General features: G+C 40.9%; 1 protein-coding gene across 8 annotated transcripts in view; it reads left to right on the top strand.

Annotated features, from left to right (window-relative positions):
* The window catches only part of Nfat5 (nuclear factor of activated T cells 5), a 139,460-nt gene that overhangs the window by 108,442 nt on the left and 14,846 nt on the right, over positions 1-16,172 (top strand). For 6 of the 8 annotated variants that reach the window (XM_004661652.2, XM_045146766.1, XM_045146748.1 and 3 more), the window contains 2 exons: positions 2,037-2,169; positions 5,000-5,083. In XM_004661652.2, the coding sequence (XP_004661709.1) occupies positions 2,037-2,169; positions 5,000-5,083 (217 nt within the window). The remainder of the gene's footprint in view (positions 1-2,036; positions 2,170-4,999; positions 5,084-16,172) is intronic. The other 2 variants (XM_045146745.1, XM_045146784.1) reach the window with 1 other exon arrangement.

The following is a 16,172-nucleotide window of genomic DNA, read 5'->3' as shown; positions in this document are numbered from 1 at the left end:
ATTAAAATGTATTTAAAAAAAAAAACATACGAACAAGCCAGAGTGGCACACAACTACAAACTCAACACTGGGGAGGTAGAATTAGGAAGATCAGGAATTCAAGGTTCTCCTTGGCTATGTGAAGTCTTACCTCAAACTAATCTAAGGGAGGGGGATTGAAAAGCTATAGGTTCTAGATGGTTTCCTTGGCTAGGCAGACAGGGAAAAAGGGCCCTTGGTAGGTGATTATATTCTAACCTAAGATGGCAAAGGGGATGACCCTACTTTCTACTTTTTCCTGGGCTGGGTGAAATTTCCAGTAAGTCAGCTTTCTTGGCAGACCTTTTGGGACTTGCCCAGTACTGGATACATTATTGACCAACCAGCGCTTTCTCCTTCATTTAAACTGACTAATCATAGACTCTGGATAGGTGGGCTTTCCCTATTCAATAAAAGTCCAGTTTCTACTGAGACTGGATTTTCCAGCTCTAGAATCCCTTCTTCATTGAGGAATCTGCTATCTCTGTTTTTGTTTTTAATCCTTTCTTTAAAATAAACTTTCTTCTTAAAAAATAAAGAGTGCACACCTTTAATCCCAGCACTCAGGAGGCACAGGTAGGAGGATTGCTGTGAGCTCGAGGCCACCCTGAGACTACACAGTAAGTTCCAGGTCAGCCTGGACTAGAGTGAGACCCTACCTTGAAGAAAGAAAGAGAGAAGAGAGAGGGAGGGAGGGAGGGAGGGAGGGAGGGAGGGAGGGAGGGAGGGAGGAAGGAAGGAAGGAAGGAAGGAAGGAAGGAAGGAAGGAAGGAAGGAAGGAAGGAAGGAAGGCTGGAGAGATGGTTTAGCAGTTAAGGTGCTTGTCTGCAAACCAAAGGACCCAGGTTTGATTCCCCAGGACCCACATAAGCCATATGTACAAGATAGCACATGTGTCTGGAGTTTGTTTTCAGTGGCTAGAGGCCCTGGCACACCCATATTCTCTCTCCCAAGTAAATAAAATAGGAAAGAAAGGAAGGAAGGGAAGGAGGCAAATAAAACATGATTGAAAGCCAGGAGTAGTGGCACATGCCTTTAATCCCAGCACTCGGGAGGCTGAGGCAGGAGGGTCACTGTGAGTTGAAGGCCACCCTGGGACTACATAGTGAATTCCAGGTCAGCCTGGGCTAGAGTGAGACCCTACCTCAAAAAACAAAACAAAACAAAACAAAAAATCACAATTGAGGTTGTGCAGAGTTTATGATAACTTTCTTTGCTCTCAGTAGGTGTATTTTTTCCTCATAATTTATTCTTATTCAGAAAACATTTGAGTGCATGGTATGCTTCTTAGTAGAGTGATTGACAAAGCCTAGATCCTTGAAGCTTGTAGCTGTAGAGAGAGAAAAAAAACAATCAGCAAGTTCAGGTAGTAAAAGGTGCTGTTATGTTGGGAGGAGTACTACTTTATGTCAGGGAAGGCTTCTCAAAGGAGGTGACATAAGGTAAAAATTGAGTTTAGTAATTAAAAGAATGGACTTAACCAGGAGTGATGGCACATGCCTTTAATTCCAGCACCTGGGAGGCAGAGGTAGGAGGATTTCAGTGAATGTGAAGCTAGCTTGGGACTACAGAGTGAGTTCCAGGTCAACCTGGTCTAGAGTGAGACCCTATCTTGGTTGCAAGTGGGGGCAACAGAAGCCATGGGGAGATGGAGAATGAGATCCAGTTGACAGCAACAACTTGTAAGCTTTAAGAAAATGTTTGGGTTTTACCTTAAAAGAAGTGTCATGATTGATGACCTGGTGCCCATCAACCTCAGCTTTAAATAATACATTTTGTTGTATTGGATGTAGTGACGAATACCTGTACTTCTAGCTCTAGGAAGTCTACAGCAGGAAGATCTTCAAGGCCAGCCTGAGCTTCAACATAAGACCCTGTCCTCAAACTTTTTTTAATTTTATTAAGCAAAATGCATTTTTAAAATCAGACTTTTAAAACTTTACAGTTAATAAGAAATTCATATTTTTAAATTTTAAATATTGCTTTTTATTCTGACACTTGTACTTTTCTTTAATTAGAACCATCTTATTGTGAAAGTTCCCCCGTATCATGACCAACATATAACTTTGCCTGTATCAGTGGGAATATATGTTGTGACCAATGCCGGAAGATCTCATGATGTTCAGCCATTTACTTACACTCCAGACCCAGGTATGTCAAAATGAAAAATTCTGAACCAAAATGAATAATTTCTAGTTTTTTGAAAAAATGTAGTTAAGTCCCATCTACCAAAAAACAAAATGATTTGAAGATGGCTAGTATTTCTTTAAAAGCCACCAAATACTATGCTATTTTTTTTTAAATTTGAGTGGGGGAGGGGGAGGGAGAGAGAAAGACAGAATGGGTGCATTAGGGCCTCTAGCCACTAGAAACAAACTTAAGACACATGCCCCACCTTGTGCATCTGGTTTCCATGGGTCCTAGGGAATTGAACCTAGGTCATTTGGCTTTGCAGGCAAGTGCCTTGCCATCTCTGCAGCCTGAGCTTGGTCATTTTAATGGATTTTCTTGCCTGAGAGTGTTGGAATTAGTCCCAGGGTCTTATATTTCATGTTAAGTACGTGCTTGACCACAGAACTATCCACTGGCCCTAGGGTGCTTTGTGATACAAGGAAGAGAGAAGTGTAGAGTGATGAAAGATGTTGCAGTTAGGTTAATGTTGCTGGCAGCAAACACTCAACCAAGAGCAGTTTGTGGAAGGATAGGGTTTATTTTGACTTACATACTCAAGGGGAAACACCATGATAGCAGGGGCAAGTAATGGCATGAGCAGAGGGTGGACATCACTTCCTGCCCAACACAAGATGGACAACAGCAACAGGAGAGTGTGCTAAACATAGGCAAGGAGAAGCTGGCTATACCACCCATAAGCCTGCCCCAACAATACAGTGCTACCAGGAGGTTCCAATTCCCAAATTGCCACCAGCTGGGGACATAGTAGTCAGAACACATCAGTTTATGGGGAACACCTGAATCAAACCACCACATATTATAAAATCAAAATTACCGATCAAGGGTGAAGGTTTTAAATAGAATTTTAAGAAAGCAGAGCAGCAATAAGAACAACTGAAATGTTTCAAGTTAAGAAAATATTTAGCAAAAAAAAAAAAAAAAAGTGCTATTTAACTTTGCTCAGCTGGTTGCCAAAAAAAGAAAAAAGAAAACAAAACAAAAAAAATTCAGCAAGAACATTCTGGAAATGAAAACCCTTGGCATATTTTATTGTCCATGGCTTGGTTTCTGCTATGATTACTATTGGTTCAATTCATTCCAATATGAGGCAAATTTCAGACAACATGAGACAGAGAGAATGGGCCTGCCAGAGCCTCCATCCATTGCAAATGCACTCCCGATGCATGCACCACTTTGTGCATCTGACTTTACGCAGGTACTGGGAGATCAAACTTGGGTTGTTAGGTTTGCAGGCTAGTGCCTTAAACATATTTTTTATTCAGTTTAATTTTTGACACTTTCATGCATGTTTTAATGTAATTTGATTTTATCCCTCTCAGTTAACCACCTCTCTCTCTCCTTCCCCCACTAAATCACTACTTCTCAATTAATCCCCATCCTAAATTCATAACTTTTTTTTTGACCCACTGAGTTAAATTAGGATTGTTTGCATGAGCATGGATACACGGTGGTTATTTCCTGGAGTAAGAGCAAATTACCAGTGACTACACCTCTGAATAACATGGCCCCTGTAGCAACTCTGCTGCCATTAGCTACTCTAGGAAGTGTAGGGTCTTATGAGTCCTTCCCCCATCCATTACAAACTCTTAATAGGCTCAGTCTTGTACAGAAAACTACAGCCGCTGTGAGCTCATGAGTGTAACAGGCATGTCTTATTCCGAACAGAGCATTCCACAACCCTCCTCCCTATCTTTCTGCTCTTACAGTCTTTCTGCCCCCTCTCCTGTGAGGTTTGCTGAGCCTTGGAGACGGTGATGTAGATGTCTTGCTTAGGACTGAGCACACACAGTCACTCGATCTGGACAGTTTTGCTCATTTCAGAAAGAAACTTCAGTGATTGAGGCTCTCATTGCAGTTGTTGCAATCTGGTACATTCCTGTTTCTGTTGTGCCAGGGAGCCATTATTTCCTCTTGTGTACTGTAGCAGGACAAGGGAGGAAGGTTATGGGCATCGGAAGTCTCTCAATTTCAAAATTCAAATCCCCTCTTCTGGTGGTTGCCTGTGCTCTGCTGGCGACTTTTCAACTTCAGATTTGTTTTGAGAAGGCAGTTTCCTCTATGGTTGAGGGCTCATAGCTGAGCTCTATGCACTAGTAGATATGCCTCTAGTTGATAAAGTTTAAGTGTCTGATATTCTAGTTATCAGTCTTCTCCTTGTCTGCTATTACCAACAGGTATAGAATTGCAAGAAAGATTCTTAAAATTTTGTGTTTTGATAGGTTCTCATATGTCCTGTACCCAGTTGAAGATGAGTGAATTTTAGAGAATAGACTGCTGCTTATGAGTAATTACCACAACTTAAAATTTTAAAAAACGCTTTGTAAGAAAATCTTCAAATTTAAAGAATTTTAAGGGCTGGAGAGATGGCTTAGCAGTTAAGGTGTTTGCCTGCAAAGTCAAAGGACCCAGGTTCTATTCCTCAATACCCATGTAAAGCCAGATGCATAAGGTGGCACTTGAGTCTGGAATTTAATTGCAGTGGTAAGAGACCCTGGTGTTCCCATTCTCTCTCTTTCTCCTCCTCTTTCTATCTGTGTCTCTCACTCTCTCAGATAAAATTGTATTTAAGGTCTGGAGAAATGGCTCATTGGTTAAAGGCACTTGCTTACAAAGCCTGATGACCTGGGTTTGATTGCCCAGTACCCATGTAAAGCCAGATGCACAAAGTGGAACATGCATCTGGAGTTTGTTTCTAGCGGCAGGAGGCCCTGGCATGTTAAAAAAAATACATATTTTGCCAGTATGAATAAATGAATACGTTTTAATAAATATGTTTTTTTTTTTCCAGCAGCAGCTGGTGCTTTGAGTGTAAATGTGAAGAAGGAAATATCTAGTCCTGCAAGACCTTGCTCTTTTGAAGAGGCCATGAAAGGTACCAAATTGATTATTCTCAAAAATTGTAATTAGTTCATTCTGTTGATTTTGTCTAAGAATCCTTAGTATTTTGTTTTCCCTGATGTATTTATAATATTTAGCAAGATATCTTCCATTTTGTAAAATAAATATTTGTTTAACTTTACTTCATGTAGAGATTTATTTTTCAATTTGATCAGCATATAATCATGATTTTTTAAAAACGTTTTAGGCTGGGCATGGTGGTGCATGCCTTTAATCTCAGCACTTGGGAGGCTGAGGTAGGATGATCACTGTGAGTTCGAGGCCAACCTGAGATTACATAGTGAATTCCAGGTTGATCTGGGCTAGAGTGAGATCCTACCTTGAAAGAAAAAAAGTAAAAACATTTTAGGCCAGGTATAGTGTTACATGCTTGTAATGACAGCATTTAGGAGGCCGAGGCAAGAGGATCATGTGTTCAAGATGAGCATGGGTTATATAGCAAGACCCTGTCTCAAAATAACAACAAAATATTTGCTGGAGTAGAAGAGTTTTGTTGTTACTGCTGCTGTTTTGAATCTTCCAATATCAAGAATTTTAATTAATTTATTTAAGTCACAAAAAAGTATATAAAGGATCTTGTATAAAGCTTGCTTCTAAGGTTAGTACTTGGTATTGAGACTAAAGACTGAAATATGAACTGTGGGCACCTAAAATTTCTTTTAGATTATTGTCATTTTTCCTTCTGACATCTTCATTTACTTCCCTGACAGTTTCCCAAAACAGTGAGTAAGCAGGCATGATGACACATGCCTTTAATACCTGGTACTCAGACATCTGAGGCAAGAACCTCACAAGTTCCAGATTGTTCTAGTATGCATAGTAAGACTGTCTCAAAAACCCAAAGTTTCCCAGTGTGGTAGAGATTATAGGCATGAGTCTCCATGCCCAGCTATCCCAGAGTTTTAAGATACAGTCTTCCTCTGTAGTCCATTTAACCTTGAACTTGTCAGTCCTCCTTCAGTCTCCCAAGAACTTGCTCATGATAATCTTGCTACTAGCCTCTTGAATGCTGGGACAAAGGACATGTACCACTATGGCTGGAACTTTCTTATAAATCTTAATTTATACTTTAAACATATTTATAGTTGACAAACTAAGTGCTATTTGTTGGCAATATCCTTTTAATAAAAATTGTAACATTGTTAAATAATAATAGTTTTAAAGTTGTTTCCTATAAATTTAATGACTCAAACCATTTCTTTCCCTCAAACCAATTTTTTTCTTTATTATTATTACTATTATTATTCACAACATATTTCATATGGACGCATCATGTACCCTCTTTACCTCATCCCTACCCCCATTCCATTGGGGACCTTCCTAAGTGGGGTTGTAGGTATTCTCCATGGAGTTGTGGTTTATGTGTTGTAGCAGTCACGTTATTTTTGAGGGGAGGGAATGCCTCTGGACATGATGTCTCAACCTGTGGCTCTTAAAATCTTTCCACCCCCTCTTCAGCAAAATTCTCTGAGCTGTGTTGCATGAGTTTTAAGTCTACTTCAGTGATGAGCTCTTAGGAGCCTCTGGATCTCTGCTTTGGTGGGTGTTGAGTATCCTCAGGGTCTGTCTCCTTCACCCTGGCACTGATTATCAGGTTCAGCATGGAAGCAGCACTCTTGCTCATCTCCCCCTTCCTCCGTGGATTCAGCTGAGGCTAAGCTGAAGTGCGAGGAGTAGTTTATCTCCTCAGGTTTCAATATCTTTTGAAAAAGAGGAACAGATTCTCCAGTGGAAAGTGAAGTTAGTATAGTTTAAATGGGATAAGCATTATTAATTTAGGGAGAATCTGATGTATGTAACTTCTCTTTTAGTTAAAGACTAGTGAGAACTTGACAGTGGAAAGCATAATCTTTGTCTCCATAGGATTCTGACCTGGTTCCCAATTCTAGATATGGGTTCCCTTACACTGAGTGGATCTCTTAGGCAATCAGAAAACTATTGGTTACCCAACAAGGCTGTGTGCCACTATTGCACTGGTGTGTACATCTTGTCAGGGTGTTTGCTTCTAAGTAGCTTAGACCTCTGGTTGCTCAGACCATTGTTGGCCACTTTCCCCCAGAGCTCATGTAGCACTTTCCAGCACTAGACAGGCTGTCTGGGGACTGGCTTTCTTTTGGATTCAAGCCAGGTCTCTTCATGCTGTATGTTGGCAGCATATGGTGTCTTTAGCAATAGGGTGTTAGCGTTTACCTCAGGTGGGTAATCAAGTGCTTTGACAGAAAGCTGTTTTGATTGGAGACCTCGTAGGTCTCTCTGATCAACAGCTCAGTGTGGGTAGCAACCAATTTCTGGTGCTGGGAGTTACAGGCCAGAGACAGAAAAAAACTTTTCTTTTAAGCTTAGGCTTCATCCCACCCTCATCGGGGCCCCACTTTTCAGGTGCTGCCTCCTTACTCCTGTTAAGGGTTATATCTTTTAGTCTGTCTCCAAGGAGAAAGGTTTCTATGGTATCAGCTCATTTTGGATTTAATTTGTGTTTGTGTCCCCCCCCCCCCCCGCCCCACCTTCCCATCCCTCCAAACCCTTCCATCCCTATTGTCTGGGCCTTGAGTTGCCTATCAGGTATGACAGCAACTCCACCCAAGTCCAGGTTAGGAACACGGATAAGTGAGACCATGCGGTGTTTGTCTTTCTGTGATCATGTGAGTTTGCTGCATATGATCTGTTCCAAGTCTGTCCATTTTTCTACAGATTTCATTGTATCATTTTTTTCTTACTGCTGAGTAGAATTCTTTATCCATTCATCCAGTGATGGGCATCTGGGTGGATTCTAGTTCTTAGCTATAATGAGTTGAGCAGCTATAAACATGGTTGAGCAAATATCTCTATAGTGATGCATGGAGCATTTAGGATAAATGCCCAGTAAGGGAATAACTGGTTCGGTTGGTAGCTCTATTTTCATCCTTTTCAGGACTCTCCATATTGATTTCCATAGTGGTTACACAAGTTTACCCCCCACCAACAGTGGATGAGGGTTCCCCTTTTCATCACATCCTCGCCAACATTTGTCGTTGTTAGATTTTTTTAAATGATTGCCATCCTTACTGTAGTAAGGTAGAATCTCATAGTTGTTTTAAGTTGCATTTCCCTAATGGTTAGGCATGTTGAACATTTTCTTAAATGTGTGTAAGCCATTTCTATTTCTTCCTCTGAGAAATCCCTATTCAGTTCTCTACCCCATTTTTAGAGTGGATTGTTTGATTTAAAAACATTTTTTTTCCTGAGCCGGGCGTGGTGGTACACGCCTTTAATCCCAGCACTTGGGAGGCAGAGGTAGGAGGATCGCTGTGAGTTCGAGGCCACCCTGAGACTACATAGTGAATTCCAGGTCAGCTTGGGCTAGAGTGAGACCCTACCTCAAAACAAACAAACAAACAAACAAACAAAATTTCCAGTCCAATTTTTTTTTATTGACAACTCCCATAATCATAGACACTAATGGTAATTCCCTCCCCCTACATTCCCGTATTCTCTGCTCCTCTCAATTAGTCTCTTTTATTTTATTTTATTTTGTTTATTTTAATTGATTTATTTGAGAGTGACAAGACAGAGAGAAAGAGGCAGAGAGAGAGAGAGAGAGAGAGAGAGAGAGAGAGGGAGAGAGAAAGAGAGAGAATGAGCACGCAAGGGCCTCCAGCACTGCAAACAAACTCCAGGTGCATGTGCTACTTTATGCATCTGGCTTACGTGGGCCTCGAACTAGGATCTTTAGGCTTCAGAGGCAAGCATTTAGCCACTAAGCCATCTCTCCAGCCCTCTCTTTTATTTTTGATGTTATCATCTTTTCCTCCTGTTATGATGGTCTTGTGTAAGTAGTGTCAGTCACTGTGAGATAATAGATACTTGGGCCATTTTGTGTCTTAAAGACTACATTGCAAGGAGTCCTAGCTTTCTTTTGGCTCTTACATCCTTTCTGCCACCTCTTCCACAATGGACCCTGAGCCTTGGCAGGTATGGTAGAGATGTTTCAGTCTTGAGCATTCCTCTGTCACTTCTCCTCAGCATTATGGTGCCTTCTGAGTCATCCCAAGGTCCCTGTTATCTGAAAAGTTTCTCTAACCAAAAGTGACAGTAGCATTAATATATGGGTATGAACATTACAAGAAGTACTTACCTGTCAGTTTGGTGAGCATAATATATACATTTAGGCAAATAGCAGCAGACATAACACTCCTAGGGCTCATGACTTCCCCTGTCATAGGTTTTCAGTATCAGGCATGTATTTCCTCCCTTGGAACAGACTTCCAGTCCATTTAGAGAGCGGTTGGTTTCCCCAATAAACAGACATGCGACTATTGTACCTCTTGGCTCATTTGGCCTAGCTGTGGAGATGGCTCAGCTGGTAAAAGCGCTTGCTGTGCAAATATGATGACCCAAATTTGAAGCCCCAGAATCCACATAAAAGCGAGTGTCGAGTGTCAAGCATCTGTAATCCCAGCCCTCCTGCAGAAAGATAGGAAGTGGGGACAAGACAAGTTCCCAGAAGCTTATGCATCAGTTAGCTCAGCAAATACAGCAGTAAGTACTGACCCCTGAAGTTGTCATCTGACCTCCACATGCATGCTAGCACACCCACACGTAACATCATACACACACACACACAATGGGAGAAATCACTACTTGCATGAGTGCTTACTTTGTATCTTTAATTATCAAGGAAGTGTAAGGAGTAGATGCATAGATCCATGGAACAAATTGAAACCCAGAAATTGATAAACATATACACACATGTGTGCACATGTACACATTTTATTTATTTGCAAGCAGAATGAGAGAAAATGAGAATGAGTGTGCTAGGGCCTCTTGCCACTGCAAGACACATGCCCTACTTTGTGCATCTGGCTTTATGTAGGTACTAGAGAAACTAACCAAGGCTGTCTGGCTTTGCAAACATGTGGCTTTAACTGCTGAGCCATCTCTTCAGTTCATGTACGTACGTGTGTGTGTGTGTGTGTGTGTGTGTGTGTAATTTTTTTTCCAAATTTGTATTAACAACATGATTATAAAAAATATCCCATGGTAATACCCTCCCTCCCCCCACTTTCCCCTTTGAAACTCCATTCTCCATCATGTCCCCTCCCTCTCTCAATCAGTCTCTCTCTTATCTTCATGTCATGGTCTTTTCTTCCTCTTATGATGGTCTTGCATAGGTAGTGTCAGGCACTATGAGGTCATGGATATCCAGACCATTTTGTGTCTGGGGGAAGCACGTTATGAGGACTCCTACCCTTCCTTTGGCTCTTACATTCTTTCTGCCACCTCTTCCACAGTAGACCCTGAGCCTTGGAAGGTGTGATAGAGATGTTATAGTACTGAGCACTCTTGTCACTTCTTCCCAGCACCATGATGCCTTCTGAGTCATCCCAAGGTCACTGCCATCTGAAAAGAGAAGATTCTCTACCAAAAGTGAAAGTAGCATAAATATATGAGGGTATGAACATTAAGAGAAGTGCTTATTGGGCAGTTTGATAAGCATAGTATATACATTTAGCCAGACAGCAGTAGACATTACACCCCTAGGACTCATGACTACCCCTGTTTTAAGTTTTCAGTCTCAGGGATGTATTCCCTCCCATGGAGTGGGCCTCCAGTCCAATTCGAGGGCAATTGGTTTCCACCATGACAGATGAGCCACTGTTGCACCTGTTGGCTCATTTGGGCTGGCTGGCCAACTTTAAGGCTTGTAGTGTTCACTGTTGATTATCTTCACTGGTGATTTCTCTCTCCCCCATTGAACTGCATGCAGAATGGGTTCTTCCAGCTTTCTGTCAGCTGGTCTATATGGAGGAGGTTATCAGCTCAGTTCCAGCAGGATTTCTCAGTGGCCTTGCAGCCCAAGTATGTGGAGTCTTCAGCAATAGGGTCTTACCATCTATTCCTGGTGGGAAACCAAGGGCCTCAGCAATGCCCTGTAATGTTTTGGGGGCATCAGAGACCTCTCTGGCCAAAAACTCACTCCCATCCCTGGCACTGAAAATTTTCTAGCAACAATCTACAGCTCCTGAGTGTTCTACTGTCCAAAAAAGTAGATTTCCATATGATTTGTTTATATCCTCTTAGGTTTTGATTAGCCCTCCCTCCACTTTTCCTTTACTCAATCTCTTCCCCTGACCTCACTTTGGGCCTTTTCACCCCCATTAATCTATTCTTCTACTTACATACATACAATACCATCCTACTAAGTAACCCCCCTTCCTTCCTTTCTCTTCCCTTTATATTTCTTTTCTAGCTTACTGGCCTTTGCTATTGAGTTTTCTTCCTAGTCATATTGAAAGATGTGTATGTGTAAAAATACCATTTTTTTTGGTTGTTGTTCTTCTTCTGGTTTTACCTTTGCCAGTATTTAACCAGTATTTGAGTATGGTTTGTTTTTTCCAGGTTCCTTCTATATGTGCTTTTCTTTCTCTTCAGCATGGAGGATTCTTTTAAGTATTTTCTGAAGAGTTGGTTTTGTCTTCAAATATTCCTTTAGTAAAAATACCATTTTTTTGTAGTTCTTCTGGTTTTACCTTTGCCAGTATTTAACCAGTATTTGAGTATGGCTTGTTTTTTCTGGGTTCCTTATATGTGTGCTTTTCTTTCTCTTCAGCATGGAGGATTCTTTTAAGTATTTTCTGAAGAGCTTGTTTTGTCTTCAAATATTCCTTTAGTAAAAATACCATTTTTTGTAGTTCTTCTGGTTTTACCTTTGCCAGTATTTAACCAGTATTTGAGTATGGCTTGTTTTTTCCGGGTTCCTTATATGTGTGCTTTTCTTTCTCTTCAGCATGGAGGATTCTTTTAAGTATTTTCTGAAGAGCTGGCTTTGTCTTCAAACTCCTTTAGTCTGCTTTTGTTGTAGAATGTCCTTATTTCTCCGTCTATTTGAATGGATAACTTTGCAGGATAAAGTAACCTTGGTTGACAGTTGTTATCTTTCAGAACTTGGAATACATCACTCCAAGCCCTTCTGGCTTTTAAAGTTTCAGTTGAGTAATCTGGTGTGATCCTGATGGGCTTGCCTTTGTAGGTAACTTGATTTTTCTCTCTAACTGCTTTCAATATTTTTTCTTTGGATTGTGTGTTTGGTAGTTTAATTACAATATGGCGAGGAGAGGTTCTTTCCAGGTTTTGTCTGGTTGGTGTTCTAAAAGATTCCTGTATCTGCATTGGTACCTCTTTCCCAATTTGGGGGAAGTTTTCTATGATTTTGTTGAAGATGCCTACCATGCCTTTGGAGTGAAATTCTTCTCCTTCTACAATACCCTGAATTCTTATGTTTGATCTTTTCATAGTATCCAAAATATCTTGAAATTCCCATTCATACTTTTCTATTTGTCTTTCTCTTGTTGGACTGTATAAGATCTGTCAGCTGGTCTTCTAGTTCAGATATTCTGTCCTCTCCTTCATCCATGCTACTGGTAAGATTTTCTACAGAGTTTTTTATTTCATTAACTGTGGTGTTCTTCCTTCTAGTAATTCTGACTGGTTTTTCTTTATTATTTCTACTTTCTTATTTATGTCTAGTATTGACCTCTTTATTTCATTAAATTGGTGTCCTGTGTTTTCTTTGATTCCTTTGATTTCCTCTTTGACTTCTTTGAACATATTTATAATCATTCTTTTCAAATCTTTCTCAGGCATTTCCTCTAACTCATTCTCACTGGAGGTCATTTCTGATGCATTGATGCTTTTTGGTGGATTTATATTGTCGTGATGTTTGGTGTTTCTTGTGTTATAATATATATATTTTTGCATCTTGGATTAATTTGATACTTGGATTTTCTAGTTAGCTGCAGTATTATTAGATGTATCAATCATGTTGTATGTATTCAGGATAGGTGTGGCTCTAAAGACTCTCAAGAGTATCTACAAAAGTGACCCTAGTTTGCCTGCTATGAGAATATTCAAGTAGGCTGAGTGGATCAAAATATAGGCAGATTCTAAAACTAACTATGTACACATTCAATGAAAAACAGCACACTATTTATGCAAGAGTAGGTATTATGACAACCAGATCCTCTAACAGAGTCACTGTACCTTAGGGTGTGTGGTGCCCCACACCCATAATCCTGTCATCAAGGAGGTTAAGATTTCTGGTCTGTTGAGGGTTCCAAGTCAGCTTGGGGCCAAGTGAGACCCTTCCCTTTTGGGATGATTTTGGTCTCAGTTATGCTTCACTCCTGCTTGGGTCCCTCTTTGATGCGCTGTGGGTTCAAGTAGGCTGGCTGGGTCATTGGATCGCTGCTCTGGTTGCCAGTGCTGGGTGCTATGATCTCCCTTCCACTGGTCTCTGGTGCTTGCCAGTGCTTGTGCTGGCAATGGGGGAGGAGAGGCTGTGGATGGTGGCTCTACTTCTCTCGCTGGTCCACGTGATCCTCTACCTCATGATCTGCTCCTCCGTTGTTCACTGTGGTTTTCCACGTTTCTTGAGTTTGTGGAGAGCTCCCGTGTGAGTGGAAAATACCCTCACCTGGCTCTTCCTGTGGCTTGAGCCGAGCCCAGCAGCTGTGGCCCCGCAAACCTGGTGCCTCTGCTGCTGGAGCTGCTTCTGCTGGCCTGTGTGGGCTCTGTATGCTCTGGATCTCTCCTACTTCTCTGCTGCTGTTTTAATTTCTTATACACCTCACTTTTTAGTAGAAGAGTGTATTTTTCTGGTTTTTTGGTTTTTTTTGGCTTTTTCTCCCCTAGGCTGCTTTGGTGTGGTTCCTAAGCCACCATCTTAACCAGAAGTCCTAATTTTTTTACTAAGGCATAAACGCATTTACAATCCACAGATCAAACAAAGGATTAGTATTAGTATCTGTGTTATGTAGAGAACTCTCAAACTCAACTGTTGAAGTCCTGAAGAGACGGTTTGGCTGTAAAAGGTTCTTGATTGTGCTGGGTATGGTGGCACACACCCCCAGCACTTGGGAGGCAGAGGTAGGAGGATTGCCTGAGAATACATAGTGAAGTCCAGTACAACATGGGCTAGAATGAGACCTTACCTTGTAAACACCCCCAGGCAAAATACCCTAGTACTGTGGTGCACACCTTTAGTCCCAATACTCAGAAGACAGGAGGCTGAGGCAGAATTGCCATGAATTCTAGGCCAGCCTGGGCTGTAGAGTGAGTTTTAGGTCAGCACAGGCCAGAATGAGACCCTGCCTCAAAAAAAAATTCAAAAATGAAAAATAATTCAAAAAAGACAATAAAAACAAAAGAAATTATTTTCAAAACTGCATAGAACTAAATTAACAAACGTGTTAGTACAAATAAGACAGAATATCTGGATAAGATCAGTAGATTCTGTGAACATCCATATCCTAGTTGAGATTAATTGTATTTCATAAGATACTGAGAGAAACTGAGGAATGACAGACTGGATCTCATTAACTTTTTATTAACTTATTTATATTATATTATATTATATCATATTATATCTTATTGACTTTTTGTTTTGGTTGTTTGCAAAGAGTTTTTAATACAAACTTCTTGGTTTTTCAAGGTAGGGTCTCACTCTACCCCAGGCTGTGTTGGAATTCACTATGGAGTCTCAGGGTAGCCTCGAGCTCACAGTAGTCCTCCTACTTCTGGCTCCTGAGTGCTGGGATTAAAGGCGTGCACCACCATGCTTGACTCTTTTTTTTTTTTCTTTTTGGTACAGACTTTTTTATTTACCTTTTCCTACTTATTTACAGTAGTACACGTTCTTATTTACTCTACTTATTCCTTCCAGAAAGGGCTTCACTTCCCCTTATGGAAAATTATAATATAAACATTATTATCTAAATACATTTTGGGGCCTGGAGAGATGGCTCAGTAATTAAAGCAGCAAAGCCTGCTGGTCCATCCAGGCTCTGTTCCCTAATGCCTACATAAAGCCGAATGCATAAAGCGGTGCATGCATCTGGAATTTTTTTTGCAGTGGCAAGAGATGCTGGAGTGCTCATGCTCTCTGTATCTCAAATAAATAAAAAGAAATAAATTTTAGGGACTGGAAAGATGGTTCAGTGGTTAAGGTGCTTCCCTGCAAAGCCTAATGACTGGGGTTCTATTCCCCAGTACCCACATAAAACCAGATGCACAGAATGACATATGCATCTGGAGTCAGTCTGCAGTGGCTAGATCCTGGTGCTTCCATTTTCTCTCTCCTTCCCTAATAAATACCTTTTTTTTTTTTTTTTTTTTGGTTTTTCAAGGTAGGGTCTCACTCTAGCTCAGGCTCCCCTGGAATTCACTATGTAGTCTCAGGGTGACCTCAAACTCATGGTGATCCTTCTACCCCTGTCTCCTGAGTGCTAGGATTAAAGGCACATGCCACAATACCCAACATAAATATTTTTAAAATAATAAATACTTTTTAAATAAATGTATTTTGGGAATTTTTATGTAGGTATGTTGAGGGATTTGGTTATTTGTGGATATTTATATTCAGTGTCTCATTAAAATAAAATACAGGGCTGGAGAGATAGCTTAGTAGTTAAGTGCTTGCCTGTGAAGCCTAAGGACCCTGGTTCGAGGCTTGACTCTCCAGGACCCACATTAGCCAGATACACAAGGGAACACACGCGTCTGGAGTTCGTTTGCAGTGGCTGGAGGCCCTGAGGCACCCATTCTCTCTCTCTCTCTCTCTCTCTCTCTCTCTCTCTCTCTCTCTATCTGCCTCTTTCTCTGTCACTTTCAAATAAAATAAAAATAAGCAAAAAAATATTCATTTAAAATAAAATACATACCAGGCATGATGGTCCATGCCTTTAATCTCAGAACTTGGGAGGCAGGGGTAGGATGATCAGTGTAAGTTTGAGCACAGCCTGGAACTACAGAGTGAGTTCTAATGAGCCTGGGCTAGAGTGAGACCCTTACTCAAAAAAATAAAATAGGCCTGGAGAAACGGCTCAGCAGTTAAGGCACAATTATCCTGGACCTATGTAAAGCCAGGTGTACAAGGTAAGGTGGCTCGTGAGTCTGGAGTTTGTTTGCAGAGGCTAGAGGCCCTGGCATGCCAATTCTCTTTCTCTTTCTCTCTAATAAAATATTTAAAAATAAATTTTAAAAAGCCAAATATAGTGGTGCATACCTTTAATCCTAGTACTCAAGAG

Source organism: Jaculus jaculus, chromosome 1, assembly GCF_020740685.1.
Source record: "Jaculus jaculus isolate mJacJac1 chromosome 1, mJacJac1.mat.Y.cur, whole genome shotgun sequence".
Taxonomy (NCBI): Eukaryota; Metazoa; Chordata; class Mammalia; order Rodentia; family Dipodidae; genus Jaculus; species Jaculus jaculus.
This window is presented reverse-complemented; position numbering and strand designations above follow the sequence as displayed.